Here is a 16,097-nt window from a genome sequence, read left to right as displayed (position 1 = left end):
GATTGTTGTCATGTGTCGGTCATATTCAGGGCTGGCTGGGAAGTGAAATCGTCCCAGGAAAACTTTTTATTGTCTAACGTTTTGAAATTTTAATAAATAAGTTAATTAAATAAGTTATTGCACAACCTAAGAAAACGCCTTGAATCTTATTTAAAACATCAACAACAAAACAGCCCCATATGTGCTTCCAAGCCGGAACTTGTTTGAAAGCCTGTGAATGTTAAAATGCCATTTTCCTAACCTCAGTCACACACTGTTCTCCCAAAAAGCGAAATGACCCACGTGTTTCGCTTTACTCATTGACAATAAACATTTCCCCTCTGACTTCTTCTGTTGCTTACAGATCCTCAAGGACAGGTGTTATTTCTCGAACAACTATTTCAGGGATTTCTTTCAATTTTATATGTGGTATTTAAAGATGAATCTTCACTACATATTTGACAGACTGTTTGCCCGACCTATCATATTTGCCCGACAATAGATTTTAACATTTAACAAGTAAAGGAGAAGGAAATGTACAGACTAAAATATGACTAAGTATAAATTACTTAAATAAAAAAATACTGAAAATACTCTTGCCACATACACAGAGGAGAGTTCAGGGCAAATTTGATTACATGGACTGACAAAACTAAAGACAGGGAGTGTTCAGTTTGAGCAGAAAAGCAAACACAGCCCAAACCCAGACCATTTACCTAACGGCAATAGTCAACAGTCTGCCTCTGCTAGACTAGGGAGTGTTGAACTATTAGATAATTGATCATAATTGAAACCACAAATGCAGGAAGGACATACTAAAAGGCTGGGAATTATTACCTCTGGTGGCGAGCTGGGGGATTGAAGGCTAAGAGGATTTGGCAACACTTTAGCAACCTGTCACTTTTTTGGCCTCTTATGCAAGAATACAGCTTTACAACCACCAAAAATACGAAAAAATATTTTTTTATGGTAAAATCGAAGTTGTTTGAATCGAATGTTTTGTTTATGATACATGTATATATATTGTGATATATGTTATTGTTTGCCGTTATATTTTAAATCGATGTTTAAATTCCTAATCCCAATCAGCCTTATGGACCCAGTTTCACAGACACGGCTAAACTTAAACAAGGACTATGCTTTCGTTAAATTAAGATATTTATGTCGCTTTAATAAAAATGCCTTAGAAGAATACATCACTGTTGTGCATCTCAAAACAAAACAATGGCACTGATATATTTTAAGATATTTCTGGGAAAGTTATATTCAGTTAAAACAGGTCACACATTAATTTTTTAGTCTTACTCACTTGTCTGTGAAACCGGGCCATAATGTTTTGTTGAATGAGAAAAAAAAGTTTGTTCATTTAAATAAAAAACATTCCCTTCTCGCCCTCTGTTATGTTTAAGCCCATTTGAATTGCTATTATTGTTATTATTGGCAAATCCAGAAAAATTTAAGGAATAGTTTACCCAAAAATTACCCCATTGACATGACAATTTTCTATTAATTTACACAATTAATGTTTCTATGTTGCTCTTTTTCAGATTTGGGCAAAACAGTCTATATTTGGAAATTCAGCTGTGAGGTATTAAAAAAATCTTCCTTAATCCAAACCTTTTCAAATAACACACCATCATTTCAGACGTCATTGCTCTGGAAAGGTTTGTCAAGTGAGATAATTTGCTCATTTATTTTGTAGCTGTCTGTTAAAGGTGTTGATCTACCACATCTAGATCTCATCTTGAGGTGTGATAGATGGTTTCATGCAAATATGGTGAATGAATTAAGAAGCTATCAACGAGTCAAGACCTGTGATACAGCAAGACTACTTCCTGCTGAGGAGTAATACCTGACACCTCCCCGGGGCAGAGCAGTTCTGCTCCATCTGTGTGTGATCTCACACAATGCCAAAGAAAAGAGAAATGGAAAGATCATTCTGTTTATCAGGAGGTTTACATTACTTGGAGACTTCTCTGATGTCACAATGAGAATATAAAGGATATATAAAATTGTTTTTATATTCCTGGCAGATGTGTTTAATCTAGAGCAGTGGCAAATACAAAAGCCCTTAAGAATAATTGTATTCTTACAGTTATGCTTTCCCAAATAGTTTAGTACATTTTCTTGTGAGCTGATTCATTTTTGCCAAATCTACAAATGTGTGAAAAGGCTATTATAAAAATGCATTGGCGTATTTCAACGAGAAGAAAACATTAAATGAAACGCTCACGGCTACAAGAATTATTTTGAATCTTATAAGAGATAAATGAAGAAGCCTTGAAAAGCCTTGTTAGAAGCATTATAATGTATTTGAATAATCTACAAATATGACAGACATGAAACTGACTAATACAGAAAGTTAAATGTTAAAAGTGTTGTTTTCTCAGATTTTATGCCAAAACACGGTACCACCAAATTCAGCATGGCTCGTATAGTGAAGACGTAGATTTATAGCTGAGGTGCATTGCTGAAGATGAAAAGCAACCCACTGTGCACTTTTTGATTAAGTGGGAAATGAGATTTTCACCAGCCCAACTGTTTAACCATGAGATTGAAACCTCTTCTGAATGAAGGACACTAAACATCAAGCTCTTGAACTGTCAAATGTCCTGGACTTGACAAAACTGACAGCTGTGATATCAAGAGCAGAACTGACAGGAGAAATTACTTGTGTCTTGCCTTCTTTTTACAAAATCTCATTCATCATTGCCCTCATCTCCTTTATGATTTCCTCTGATTCCGAATGAGCAATATCTTTAAGATTAGTACCATACATTTGAGAAAGACAAATCCACATATACTGGGAAATACATCCACACAAAAAAGAAAGACAAAATAATGGTAAGAAAAGATAGAAATATTGAAGAGCAACACATAGCGTATGCAACAGCATCGATATCTGAATGGGAGGAGCACGTTTCCCTTGCGTCTCTGTATAAAGATCTGCCGTACTGCACGGTCAAGTAGCATTTTGACTGAACTGCTTTTTTAAAACAAACTTCGTGAAAATAATAATCTTTTGTTCTCTAGATTTATTTATGGTTGTAAAGATAATGGATATTTTGAAACTTTCAGTTTTAGTGTTAGTCTTTTGCATACAGATGTGCATTACTGGATCAAGTGTCACTGAGGACAGAGATATCTGGACAGACGTTGAAAACTTGGAGGTATTCCGAGAATTATTGTATATAACTAGCTATTGATAATTTTTTTTCACTTTGTGCAGTACAGTTTAAACGTTGTTGTTTCATTTTTTCATTTATAGGTGATGCCATCAAAAACAGATGTATTAGTGCACTTTGCTGATCTGGTGAAGCGATCCAAAGAGCAACAATTTCATGGATTAATGGGCAGAAGTACAGGTAATGTAGACTTTAGCTCTGTTAGAAAACCCAAAACCATCATATCTGAAACCGTTTGGGGCTTCAAACACAAAAATTCATATTTTTTCCACAGCTAAATACATGATACTATGTTTGCATTACATTAAAACACTAGATCTCTAGCCAAATATTATCGATGCATATAGTTTTGTTGTTTTAAGTGGTATGTCAATTAAAATGAATTTATTCTTCCTTTAGGAATCACCCAGGCTGTGCGACTTGGTGGAAGAAGTAAGTTTATCTTGTCTATTGATGGATTTATGTGCATATGCTTATTTAGATAAAAAACACTCTTATTTGTTTTAAGGAAACAAGGGGGAGAGTTTTGTTGGACTTATGGGAAGGAGATCTCCTAGTAAAGGTAAAGATATTGTCTATGACCATTATATTGTCAAGGTTCTGAACATATAAACCCTTCATCTTCTTGGATGTCTTCTTTGCTTTCAGATTTTCAAGAGGAATGGGACAGACCACAACTTTGCAAACTATGCAACTGAATTAAGACCCACTGTCTTTAGTTTTTTTTATCTGCAACATATTTTATACATGTTAGGGTTTTTTCAAATCTTTCAAACTTTAAATATGATACTATAAACACAAATTGTGTGTTACATTAGGAATCCACAACATCAAGCAGTGCAGGCTGTATGGGTTTGACATGATTTAAACATATAGTAAAGATATCCAGTAATAAAAGTGCAATAGAAAATATGATTCATTTTCTTAAAAAACTATTCATTGAATTATAATGTTTGACTATATGACGGCGTTCCTGATAACTACATTTAAAAAAGAGGGCGTAAAACAAAATGATTGAATTATAAATAATGAATTAAATAATAATGAAAACTCATTTTTTGTTGACTTTGTTGAGTGTTGTCTCGCTGATTTCATCTGGTAGTAAATATGCCATCATTTTTGATACACATAAAATACTGTTTATAATAATAAGTTTTAAAACTAAGGAAAAGTGTTCAGTGGGTCTCGTTCATGAAACACGAGCAGAACAAATGTTTATGTCGATCGTTCTTAGTCATTCTAACAATACATTTTCGGATTCATGAAAATGTTCGTATTTTCAAAATGTTAGATCGTACGAAAGTTAGATTGTCCTTTATTAAATCATTCTCTACTATTTTTAACTTTGGGTAAAACGCAAACTCGTCACTGTCCTATTTTACACAGCCGTCCAATCACAGTGAAGCTGGACGAACACTACATTGACAAACCATCATACACAACAATGGAGAAGTTAATATTATGGTTAATTCATTTTCGTACTTAAATGTTTCTTCAAAATAAGATACTAGTAACAAGTAGGCTAACTGTTGCAACCAACGCATCTCCGGAATAACGCGTAGTGGCTCCAAAACGTTCTCAGGAGCTGAAGTGCACCAGGAATTATTTTAGCTGGCTAAAAACGCTTCTGTGGACACAGTTTAATTGATAAATTTATTGGTAAGCATAAGCATATAGCCTATTAGTATCTTGTGCATTTATGCAATATAATATAGCCTAACAAGAGAATGGACTCGAGAGGATTCCAGCATCGCTAGATACGTAATTTGGTACAGTCAGTCTCTTAGATATATGCTGTACAGCATTGTGACCAGCAGGTGGCGATAGCTGGCGTTCTGGTACACGTAGCGCTCTACACCGAAGAAGTCGATGTTAGTGTCTGTTTTGTTATTAAGTAAAATAGTATTGTAAATCCTTTCAAATTGCATATTTACTAACAGTCTCTGTGATAAAGGCTTTCATCTGCAGTCATTTAACCAACCCCAATGTTGAATCTGTAGACGCGATGGTGTTTTATTGTAGTGCGTATAACTGCAAAAACAGTACGAAGGACAAGAGTCTCTCATTTCACGCGTAAGCTTGTTCGATTCTCTATTACCTCCTTATGTATGCTCCGAAATCCAAATGATATATCTGATTAGATGCATTTCAGGTTTCCTCTGCACAACCCCAAATTGCTGAAGACCTGGCTGAAGAATTTAAGATGGAAGGACTGGACCCCAGCTGCACACAGTAAACTATGCTCCGTCCACTTTGAAAATAAATGTTTTATGTCCGAGGGGAAGAGAATAAGACTGACATCAGGGGCTGTCCCAACCTTATTTACATTCTCAAACCGAAAGGTGTGGACCCAAGTCATTATGACCGTCATTTGGATGTCTTTTTACATCAGGCACTTATTTTCTGGTTTTCTTACTGCAGGCTAAGATTGACCCAAGAAGTAGAAGGGCTTTGGTAAGTTACACAACCTTATGTGTGTTTTATTTACATATTAGGAATTGTTTAGGAATATTTATGTAACATGCTCTCCTTTGTTTATTAATCATGTCCAAATTTCCCCCTCACCTTTGATTTGGGTCTAAAGGGTATTGTTGGCAACTTGATTCCTTCTCATCCAGCTGTACAGAATACGACAGCAGACTCAGAAAAGTTGGATCAGTCCTGCTCTGAGAACAGTGCGAAGAAAAGATTAAAAAACACAACAGAAGACCTACAAAACAACGAGCTCACAGGACAAGAGGAAAGGTTTGTAATTGCTCATTAGAAAAGTTCTTAACGGGTGACTTTGTTGTAAGGGGTATAAGATCGCATTGTAAAATTAGACTAGAATAGACTTTATTCTTGGTCAACATACACTCGTCTTATTCACACCACAATCATCAGACGTCTGCTCTCATTGTTATTTCTACTTTCTGTGTATTTTCATGCCTGAACAGACCACCATGGACCATCCTGGGAGATGATGCTCTTGACAGAAGCATCACTATATCCAGTTTTTTTCACAGTGGATACTGTTTGCCAAAGGTATTGCATTTGTTTTCTTCTTATCTTTTTCCTCTTAAAGGGATAGTTTACCCAAAAAGTTTAAATCTGTCATCATTTACTCACCTTCGAGTTGTTCCAAATCTGTATAGATTTCTTAGCTCTGATGAACGTAGATAAAGATATGTGGAAGAATTTTTCTTTTTTTGGTAAAGTATCCGTTTAAAAGCTGTGTAGCACTTTATAATATTGTGTACATTTCTGGTTTTGCCCATCAACAAATTTTGAAATATGACAGATATTTGATTCTTTATAATATGTACTGTTGCCTCAAAATATTTATACATTTAAATCACACCAGAAAGGTCTATTTGAAGTTTTAAACCTAATGCATCTGACAGTAATAATAAAATGTTCAATATTAAAATGTGTTGTTTCCTTCACAGAACCTCCGCTGGGCAGGAGATGATGATTTAAATATAGTAAGTATTTATGTTCTTTGGATAATTTTGAAAGAGAACTTTTACATATTTAACGTATAAGGCAAACATTCTACAAAACACTATTCTCTCATAATCCAGGCGCCACATGTAGTTTATGGAGTTCCAGGACAAACAGAACCCCTTATAATTGAAGTAAGCTGGTTAACACATTATAATAAGTAAGCTTATAAAGAATGAAATAATTCAGTACAAATTATTATCCAGTGCTCAAAATTTTATCATGCAGGATGTATCGGATGCATTGCATTTTCTGGAAATAGGAAAGACCACATCAGATAATGACATTTTTTCCGCTGTGATGTAAATGAAATCCTTTCTCCCAGGTTAAAGAGAGATGGGAGTGGCTTGGCCTTGATGTCAGAGGCCCGTTCCTCCCTACAGTAAATAAGCACACTCACATCATGACCCTGACAGACTATCATTCCAAATGGGTGGAGGCATTTCCTCTGACTGACAAACTCTCGAAGGATGTGGCTGTGTGTCTCGTTGAAGTCATTCAACTGCAGGGATACCCTCTCGGAATTCTCTCCCGGCTTCCAAAGGGAACCATTGTGGAGGTAAGAGACGCATATGTATAATGCAAATCAGGAAAACTCATCGGTTTCTATATATTTTTCTGGTATTTCTTTAGATTAACCGGGAGTTAAAGAAACGCCTGCGTCTGAATGCAAATTCCTTGGTAATACACCACCGGCAAACTGGTTACCTGGATCTGGTCACTGAATCCCTACTCAATGAGTATGACATTCCACTGAATTACTATTATTTAAAAATTATTTAACCATTTATTTTGAAAACTCGAGTTCAAATTTATTAATTAAAATATTTAAATAATTTACCAAAAACCCAGCAGTGACCCTCCGGAATCTAGAGTTGTCTAGCCCTGACTTACTGTATGTTTCAGGATGCTGGATGATCTGGTAAAGAAAAACAAAGGCTTTTGGCATGTGGCCCTTCCTGCTGCCACCCTGCGCCTGTGTTGCATGAATCACCCCACGAGCAGAGAAAAACCCTTCACCCGCATGTATGCCAAAGAGCCGGCATTCTCATCTTCACCCAGACAACTGCCTGTAAGTCTGAAGGACACAGTGTCATCTACCTACAGTGTTGAATTGTCTAGTTGCCACAGGTTGTTTCATGAGAAGTTACACCGTGATTTAGTTTGTACTGGATTGTAAATTGTTTGCTTTTATCTCGTTGCTTACTATAGTACAATGCTACTGATATTCGCTTGAGTTCTTTTGTCATATCATCCACTGAAGCCAATAGTCTTAGAGCTGTCACAGAAACATTGGTAAGACCCTTAAACTAACCAAAAATGTAATTCTGCTGTTTGATTGGTTTTAATAATGATCACATTTTTTTCAGGTGCAGTTGAGAAATCCAATTTGACCAGCACAGCAGATGTCATATCATAGTTTACCTCTGAATGTTTAACTATTTTGTTTTCTTTCCTCTCTACTTTTTATTAATAGAAAAACCAACAGTTTGTCAATAAAAAGGCATTTCAATCACCCACTCAAATGTGCAATATTGCTTTGTACAAATGTTCAATTTATAAAAGATTAAAATATTTTTTTTAAGTGAGACATGCTCTATTAAAAATTATAAAGCATTTTTTTAAATTGCATCAGTGAGTTGCAGTACACTATAATTTGACAAATTAATTTTTAAAATGACAATTATCTCAACATTTTTGGCTTCAGAATGGTATGCATACAATTACAGGAAAATTCTTGAGAGCCCACAATTAATATTTAAACCTTTTTCTGCTTATTGCTATATAAGATGAAATGTGAGACATGTTGTGTGTTATGCACGTGTGCATCTAACAATCTACATTTCTATCTACAATATTATTTTTTAAATGTTTTCATAACAAATGTTGCAGGACATGTAACCTGTTTTGACCGCCTATCTTTTACAAACTGGCACTGCCAACCAGACCACAATTATAAAAATAATGTAATTCTACACAAAAACACACATACACATGACCTTACCCAGATGCCACCAAATGACAAAACTGAGATAAAAAACCAATACTAAAAAAAGATGTATGTGCATAAGGTAAACCTCAAACAATGAACAAATGTGCTTTGTGATCTTAAAATTTGACACAGTTGAAAATTACTGAGACAACTACAATAAAATATGATTGTGAGTTTTAAGGGCTTTAACTGAAAGTGTAGGGCAATGATCGTCCCCTTACATCTCCTGATTCTCCTTAATCTCAATGATCCTCTTGCTACTTCTCCAGAAAAGCCAAATAAATAATATACACATCAGATGATTTGTGAGCAATAATGTTTTACATTACGTTATATTCATGATTATACTATTAGAATCAATTATTATATAATATTCAATGCGGAAATACTAATAGTTGATGTCCGCTAAGTCCACATCAGCAGATGGCGCTGTCGAGCAGGTCTGACCTTGAAAGTGAACAGCGAACAACAACACGACATAAATACAGAAAAACAACGCAGATTACAACAGTACTCCAACTGCAAACGAAAGCCAGTATTTTATTACCGATCCCATCGCCAGAAAGTCGTTTTTAATTAAACAGATTATTAGAAATGAGAAAAATAATCATTGGAATTGGTGGGTGAGTCAAATAAACGAGCTACGTGAAAAGTATTGTGGTAACGTCATTCTCCCATTGTCCAGTCCATCGTTTATGAGTTCTTAATCATGTCTGACTGATGTGCTAGAATGACAAAGTAAAAATGAGTAAAATGAGTAAAAACCTACAGGAAGTTCTGCCTAACAGCTGTGTCGTTTCTCAAGACAACTTCTTCAAGGTACCACGCCCCCTTATAAGAAAAGTATGTTCTTATGTATGTCATTAGTATCCGAAACCTAACATGTCTTTATTATGTTTATGTGCTTCTTTCTCAGGTTGACTCTCAGGTCCCTGTCGATAGCAACGGCTTAAAGCTGTATGACAGTAAGAACAAAGTTCACATGTGTCCTTCTCACATATCATCACGTTGGGATTACATTGTCAATTCATAATGTAGAATTATATCAAACAAGCTATCCAGTGTTGCACTAAACTGTACGTTTTCATTGAAAAATCATTCACCTGGATGTATTTGATCTATTCTGCAGCTCTGGATGCCCTGCACATGGACGGGATGATGAGTGACATTGAATCATGGCAGAAGAATCCTGAGAGCTTCATGTCATCTCGTGGGCTCAGAGTGACATCTACAGGATCACAACAACCCAGTGTGTTTGCTCTCATAGTGGAAGGATTCCTCATTTTTAATCATGGGTAATCGTGGGGTATAGTGTTAAAATATAGCGATTAGCAATATACACATATATAAATATATAAATTGTTTTGTTTTTAAACATGCAGTTTGCATATATGTTGCAAATGGACCATAGAAGCCATGTTAGTTGTTTCATGTTGTTTTCACCCTTCACTCTTCGGTTATTTGGTTAAAACGTTGAGTTTCATTTTTACACATAAAACTAATATGGGCATTTGTTCATTGTTGTAAATGACCTCTGAATCTATGAATTCTGTGATATTTTTGTGACTGAATAATTAATTGGGTTTGTTTCATTTTCAGGCCTCTCAATATCTTATTTGATAAAAGGTTTTTCCTGCAGATTCCCCATGGGACATGCAAAGAGAGAAGAAGGTGGGTTCTGGACTCTTATGCTATCATATGTAACTGCTTCGATAAACACCTGCTTATTTTACTGACACCTTTATCTCCGTCTAATAGTTCAAGAACCTATGTGCCTCCAGATCCGCCAGGCTACTTTGATGGGCATGTTTGGCCCATGTACCTGAAGAACAGAAAAGAAATGAAAGATGCTGTAAATGACATAGGTAATGCTGAAATTGTTTCTGTTTTTTTATTAAATATTGTTTTAGTTATGTAATGTACTAAAATCTCATTGCAGTCTTTCAGACATGCCGGAAGTACTAATAGATTCACAGAGCTGAGTTCATATTAGTAAATCAACCAGTAAAGATGCCACATTCTACATAATGCTCTAAAGATTTCTTATGAAAAAACTTTAATTTCTGCTTTTACAGTATTTAAGTTCTCAGATTAAGTGTGGACAACCATTCCAAACTGCCTGTCACAAAAAAACCTATAACTACAATGTTTTAAGGCATTATACATAAATGTCTTGTTTTATCTTTATATTGTAATGCTTTTTGCCATAAGCTATGTGACTGTCATGTGTTATGTGCATAACAAAACATGTATTAACTGTGCTCCTGATAAGCATAGTATGGTGTGTGGTTATGATAATGCCATTGGAATCCCAGTTTTTCTGCATAGTCTCGTACACAAAACTCATTCAAATAATTCACCTTCAAGATGAAAAATATATCAAAATATCTTCTTCCGTGTTTTGCAACAGGGTGAGTAAATGATGACAGAACTTTCATCTCGAAGGTGAACTATTTATTTAAATCATTCAAAACTGTGTCATACAGGTTTGAAATGCCAAGATGACATTTTTGTTCATTTTGAAGGTGCTTTATTCAGACTAGTTTGATGCACTTATGTATTTTGTTGCCTATGTTGTTATAATTGCTTCCAATGTTTCCTCATCTGTAAGTCGCTTTGGATAAAAGCGTCTGCTAAATGACTAAATGTAAATGTAAATGTATTCCTTTTTACTTGAATTATTTTGCCATGTGGCTAATGTTTACAATCTAATGATTCCATTTCTTAATCAGCTATTGCTTTATGTCTGTAAATACAAACATTATGATTGTTTTATATATATATATGTATGTATATGTATATATATATATATTGCTTGGCCCATTTTTTTTACTGCGTTTCCTGACTCTGATGTCAGAGGTATTTCACTGTCTGTGTGGGTATGAGTAGATATAGGTCACCAGTGCTGACTGAAGTTCATTTTGCTTTGATTGATTGAGATACACTGTGCTTATGTAAAAATGTCTTGGGCATTTGTTTTGTTTTTATTCACTGTCGATCTCTGCAGCCTTGTTTCAAGTGAAGGTTAGTGTTTTGTATTTTGTCAGCATTTAACATTTTGCTAATAAGATTTGTTTAAAAGCAGTTATAGCAGGAAATCTGCTATATTTTCTGAATTGGCTACTTATTGGTATGTTTTCAGGTGAAAGGATAATTTTTGTCATTCTGTGAACTTCTTACAATATTTCTCCTAAATTAAAACAAAACATTGTTTCTATTCGCATTTATTCGCAGCAAATGAGAACTGGAGGTCAAAATAACCGAAGAGATGCTCTTTTTTTCAGACCTCAAATACTGCAAAGAATACTGCGTTTCATATTCACTTTTAAGCAAAACAATAGTAATATTTGGACATTGATTAAAAATGTAAAAAAAAGTATGATAACCTCGATTTTTATCACAGTTTTTGTGTGTCTTGTCATGCTGTCAGTCTTTCACGTCACTGTTGGATGACTCTGTCACTCCTGAGGTGTGAACTTGAAAATTTGTAATGGTCTCGTAAATTTTATCTATGGTTTTGTTATAGTTATTTATCTACTGAGTATTTGGTGTAACTGATTCCAACTGTTTTTTTACATCATATTTAGATGAACACAGATTTAAAGGCGAGAATTACTCCATTAAGTGTCCGGCACATGAGAATAATGCAGTCGGTGTATATCTGCACACCAGACGAGAGGTACATCGGGAAGTCCTGTATTACCATTTTAAAACAGGTGAATTAACAGTGAATAAAGACTACAGTGGACGTGTTAATACCAGTCTTAATGGAATGAGTCTGACAAGCAACATTTGGAACCTTCAACTGAATGATGCTGGAGCTTATTGGTGTTCAAGCCTCACATATTTGGAGACATGTAAAATGACAGCAGACAAAGGTGTTTTTCTTGTGATAAATGGTAAGTGCACATTTGTCTGTTTTTATTCTCAGCGTTTAGTTACAAACTACAGATGTAACAAAACAAATCTTTTTTAATGGCTTAAGCGATTTGTAATTGATCTTGACAGAGCCATCAGGTGAATTGGCTTCTTCCGCTGCCAAACAACACAATGGCATGAGTGACTTCCTGATACCAGTGACGGCTCTGACGGCTGGTAGTGTGCTGTTACTCTTACTCCTTTTGTTTGGAGTGTGGCTGGTGCCCAAGGTAAAGGTTACATGAGCATGTAACTTCTCAAAAATCATGTGAACATTGTACAGTAATGTTTTTAGATTTGTCTATAGGTGTCATTTGGTTCATATGTCTCCAGTCATATCTACATTATTTTGATCCCACTGATGATTCTTCTTTTTTCTAACGTGTATGCAATTTTGCCTAAATGTCATAAGCAAGTTGAATTAATCCTGTGTTTTTCCCAATCAGATAAAGACACGCACAAGGAGAAACAAAGAAGAGAAAACATCTGGCAATGGAGTTTATGAGGTTATGAATGTCCACCGTTCATGAGATTTTCAATGCTTCAGATTTTAATCTAAAAATCTATATATTCACATACAAATATTTTGCTTTTTCACTGTCACATCAGTGTGGGATCATGTAAATATAGTTATAGACATGTGAAAGCGCAACCTCTGTGTGTGACCTGTCACAAAAACAGTTTCTCTAGCAGCAAATGTGGTTAGATTTGACATTATGTCCAGTGATAAAAACAGTTTAAAATAAGGTGAGTTTTGATTATACTGAGCACTATATGTTTTTCTTCTGTGTACCACACTGATATCTAACTTCAAAGTTTCACGTAAGTTTTTTCTTTTTTACAACTGTTGGGGTTTTTTGGGAGGGTATTTTGCTGTGACTCAACTAGTCTTGTTTATCTAATGTGCAGTTTGTTTTTCTTTAAAAACATCAGATTTTTTTAATCTGACAAAATTTTGTAAATATGTGTTCTTAAACTTCTCATGTTATAATTCTATAAGCATTAAATTAATAACTAAGTTTGGACCATAACTCAAACTTGATGTTCATGCTTTATCTTTTTATTAGCTTCAGCTACACTTGTACATTTGTCACAAAGCAATTTTTCACTTGAATGTATGTATGTGGGTTGTAAACATACTTTTTTTTAAGCTAATATTCCTCACTGAGGACACATTTCAGACTACATTCAATTCAATTCAATTTTATTTATATAGCGCTTTTCACAATGTGCATTGTTCCAAAGCAGCTTTACAGGGGAAAATAAGAACAAAACGAAAAAGACAAAAGAGGTAAAACACATTGCATGGTGGTAATATAACAAGTTAAATAATTCTAGTAAATAATATCTAATAAATGCAGTCTCCCGGTCATTTATTTAGCATATTTGCATTAAGTGAATGCTTGGCTGAAAAGATGCGTCTTTAAATTGGGCGAGTGTGTCTGATCCTCAAATAGGGTTGGGAAGGCAATTCCAGAGTTTAGGTGCTACGTATGAGAAAGCTCTGCCCCCTTTGGTGGATTTAGTTATTCTAGGTATTATCAAAAGTCCTGCGTTTTGAGATCTTAGAGAGCGTGATGGGTTGTAGTGTGATAGAAGCTCTGTTAGGTAGGTGGGGCTAAACCCTTTAAGGCTTTATAAGTGATTAAAATAAATTTAAAGTCAATACGATACTTAATGGGTAGCCAGTGAAGGGTTTAAAACATTGGGGTTATGTGATGGTATTTTCTGGACTACATGTCAACTGCTTAAATACAAAATCGCTTTAAAAGTAACATAAGTGCAACTATACACGAATGAGATGTTTGTCACCCTGTTGCTGTGTAAACAAGATTTGAGTATCCTGTTTTGGCTGCAGATGATGTGTTTTCACCTGGTCTATGTGCCTTGCACATTGTACAAGTATGCAGACTTCCTTCTGTGGTAGACACCATTTATGTCAAGACCCCTTTAAAGGAAACCCACTTCTGCTTCAGATAATATGATCTTAGTTGTTCTGTTGTCAAAAACAATGCAAGATAATCCAGGTATTTGTACTGCTATGCCTAAAAATTATCATTATTTTTCCCAAATTGGCATCATTGTTTTTAAAAGAAATATCTAATTGTTTGTCCTGTAACATGTTGACAGCAGCTGGAAATGGAACTGTTGAATGGTTTTGTTTTTAAGACACCAGAGGTTTCGATGTGAGGATGGTGTTTTTCTGATGTCAGAGCCTCGGTGTGTAAAGGTCACGTATGAGTCCATTGGCTTTAGATGCAAACTTTGTCTGACGTGTCACCAATTTTCACCACGTTTCTTGTCATTTAAGTAAAAGGTTTGATTGCGCCCACTGTACAAATGTAACCAATTTGTTGTTCTCTCAACATTGTCAACCAATTGCACTTGTCAAACAATAATAGCTCTTCCCACATTATTTCCATTACATTGTTTTCATCACTCTTTTAAGTCGCTTTGGATAAAGTAAGCTAATGCTAATTATTATGTAGCGACAGGAGAGTGCTTTAAGGGTTATTCTGTTATATTTGTAACTATACATTGTGGAAGGGAAAGATAATTTGATATATTTGCATGTGACAGTTATGAGATTAATTATAAATATTCTATCATGAATGTACAGCCCTAGGGCATGTTTTCACATGTCACGTGACCTGTTCACAAACAGTACGAGTTGACTGGAGCTTATGACGTCGAAAAGAAAAGTTTACTTTTATGTGTACTTTTTTGACCCTATATATATAGCACTTGCAGGACCATGCAAGAAACTTAGCACAATGCCGATCTCCGTAAATATCGTTATTTCTACCCTAGACGTGGATGTTCTCCAAATAAAGTCCAATATTATTAACGTTACCTACATTTCCTTAACGTTACCCATACAGTAAGTCACCATCTGATTCGTGTATCTCTCTGTGGTGAGGCGGAGTTTATAACCCACAGGTGTGTGAACAGGTAAACTTCTGCGGTGTGTGGGAGTCACAGTCCTGACTACACTGTACAGGCGCTTAAACATAAAGACGAATTAAATCGATACATTTATTTACCGGTTCACGTGCGCTTTACCGATTGCTAAGGGAGACTTTAGCGCAACGAACGAACGTTCTTTAGATGTTGCGATCTCAAATACGGATCTGATTGACTGAAGTTGAGATCCCCAGGAGTGGCCTGTGAACATGAAGAAATCATATTCCGGTGAGTGTATACCTTTCCTTGGGTTCATGCCAAACTCCATAATATAGCTGCTTTCATATAACATAGCATTCAGATCGAACTATGTCAAAGTGAAAGAAAAGTTGCCAAGATCACTGTCGCTGTGCTACTTTAATAGGTAATATGTGTACTGTATGCAACCTAACTTATATTTGCAGTCTATTATTTATAGCCTATTTAATTGACGTAGCCTACACATCTTTTTTCAACAAAACTATGTGAAATCCTGAGAAAAATAGTTTTGTTCACATACTATAGTTTAGCCTAGTGCCCATTAGGTGGGTCAAATATATATTTTTTTAAATGTTCTATGCAACAAATCCACTAAT

General features: G+C 35.2%; 4 protein-coding genes across 13 annotated transcripts in view; all 4 read left to right on the top strand.

The window, feature by feature from the left end:
- Window positions 1-4,228, top strand: part of tac4 (tachykinin precursor 4) — a 30,323-nt gene extending 26,095 nt beyond the window's left edge. For all 3 annotated transcript variants that reach the window (XM_079457097.1, XM_079457098.1, XM_079457099.1), the window contains 6 exons: window positions 1,527-1,567; window positions 1,682-3,149; window positions 3,248-3,344; window positions 3,564-3,596; window positions 3,673-3,726; window positions 3,813-4,228. In XM_079457097.1, the coding sequence (XP_079313223.1) occupies window positions 3,021-3,149; window positions 3,248-3,344; window positions 3,564-3,596; window positions 3,673-3,726; window positions 3,813-3,862 (363 nt within the window). In that variant the 5' untranslated portion in view covers window positions 1,527-1,567; window positions 1,682-3,020 and the 3' untranslated portion in view covers window positions 3,863-4,228. The remainder of the gene's footprint in view (window positions 1-1,526; window positions 1,568-1,681; window positions 3,150-3,247; window positions 3,345-3,563; window positions 3,597-3,672; window positions 3,727-3,812) is intronic.
- Window positions 4,229-4,541: 313 nt separating this feature from the next.
- On the top strand, window positions 4,542-8,353 carry LOC306893778 (uncharacterized protein). 6 transcript variants are annotated; one of them, XM_079455810.1, is made up of 13 exons: window positions 4,542-4,823; window positions 5,165-5,237; window positions 5,317-5,506; window positions 5,586-5,618; window positions 5,749-5,909; window positions 6,101-6,188; window positions 6,593-6,628; window positions 6,728-6,781; window positions 6,973-7,206; window positions 7,281-7,387; window positions 7,554-7,719; window positions 7,860-7,943; window positions 8,018-8,353. In XM_079455810.1, the coding sequence occupies exons 2-13, from the start codon at window positions 5,170-5,172 to the stop codon at window positions 8,039-8,041; spliced, it is 1,245 nt and encodes a 414-aa protein (XP_079311936.1). In that variant the 5' UTR covers window positions 4,542-4,823; window positions 5,165-5,169; the 3' UTR covers window positions 8,042-8,353. The 6 variants fall into 6 exon arrangements, with proteins under 6 accessions (XP_079311936.1, XP_079311939.1, XP_079311934.1 ...); XM_079455808.1 differs by having other exon boundaries at window positions 4,571-5,035; XM_079455809.1 differs by having other exon boundaries at window positions 4,571-5,035; window positions 5,119-5,237.
- A 721-nt stretch (window positions 8,354-9,074) lies between these two features.
- On the top strand, window positions 9,075-13,908 carry LOC306894038 (uncharacterized protein). Of its 2 annotated transcripts, none has more exons than XM_079456257.1 (8): window positions 9,075-9,459; window positions 9,557-9,605; window positions 9,770-9,935; window positions 10,240-10,311; window positions 10,399-10,505; window positions 12,228-12,539; window positions 12,649-12,788; window positions 13,005-13,908. In XM_079456257.1, the coding sequence occupies exons 1-8, from the start codon at window positions 9,385-9,387 to the stop codon at window positions 13,086-13,088; spliced, it is 1,005 nt and encodes a 334-aa protein (XP_079312383.1). In that variant the 5' UTR covers window positions 9,075-9,384; the 3' UTR covers window positions 13,089-13,908. The 2 variants fall into 2 exon arrangements, with proteins under 2 accessions (XP_079312383.1, XP_079312384.1); XM_079456258.1 differs by having other exon boundaries at window positions 9,153-9,459; window positions 9,770-9,889; window positions 10,422-10,505.
- Window positions 13,909-15,487: 1,579 nt separating this feature from the next.
- septin9a (septin 9a) overlaps window positions 15,488-16,097 on the top strand; it is a 57,240-nt gene continuing 56,630 nt past the window's right edge. The window contains exon 1 of one of the 2 annotated variants that reach the window (XM_079456994.1): window positions 15,488-15,750. In XM_079456994.1, the coding sequence (XP_079313120.1) occupies window positions 15,732-15,750 (19 nt within the window). In that variant the 5' untranslated portion in view covers window positions 15,488-15,731. The remainder of the gene's footprint in view (window positions 15,751-16,097) is intronic. The other variant, XM_079456999.1, reaches the window with a different exon arrangement.

This window comes from Barbatula barbatula (genome assembly GCF_947034865.1).
Source record: "Barbatula barbatula genome assembly, chromosome: 5".
Lineage (NCBI taxonomy): Eukaryota > Metazoa > Chordata > Actinopteri > Cypriniformes > Nemacheilidae > Barbatula > Barbatula barbatula.
This window is presented reverse-complemented; position numbering and strand designations above follow the sequence as displayed.

Coding starts and splice junctions, on each gene's coding strand:
- LOC306893778 (XM_079455810.1), top strand. CDS start 5,170: ATGGTGTTTTATTGTAGTGCGTATAACTGCAAAAACAGTACGAAGGAC. Junction 5,238..5,316: donor AAGAGTCTCTCATTTCACGC/GTAAGCTTGTTC, acceptor GATGCATTTCAG/GTTTCCTCTGCACAACCCCA. Junction 7,388..7,553: donor ACTGAATCCCTACTCAATGA/GTATGACATTCC, acceptor TGTATGTTTCAG/GATGCTGGATGATCTGGTAA.
- LOC306894038 (XM_079456257.1), top strand. CDS start 9,385: ATGAGTAAAATGAGTAAAAACCTACAGGAAGTTCTGCCTAACAGCTGT. Junction 9,606..9,769: donor CGGCTTAAAGCTGTATGACA/GTAAGAACAAAG, acceptor TCTATTCTGCAG/CTCTGGATGCCCTGCACATG. Junction 9,936..10,239: donor TTCCTCATTTTTAATCATGG/GTAATCGTGGGG, acceptor TTTCATTTTCAG/GCCTCTCAATATCTTATTTG.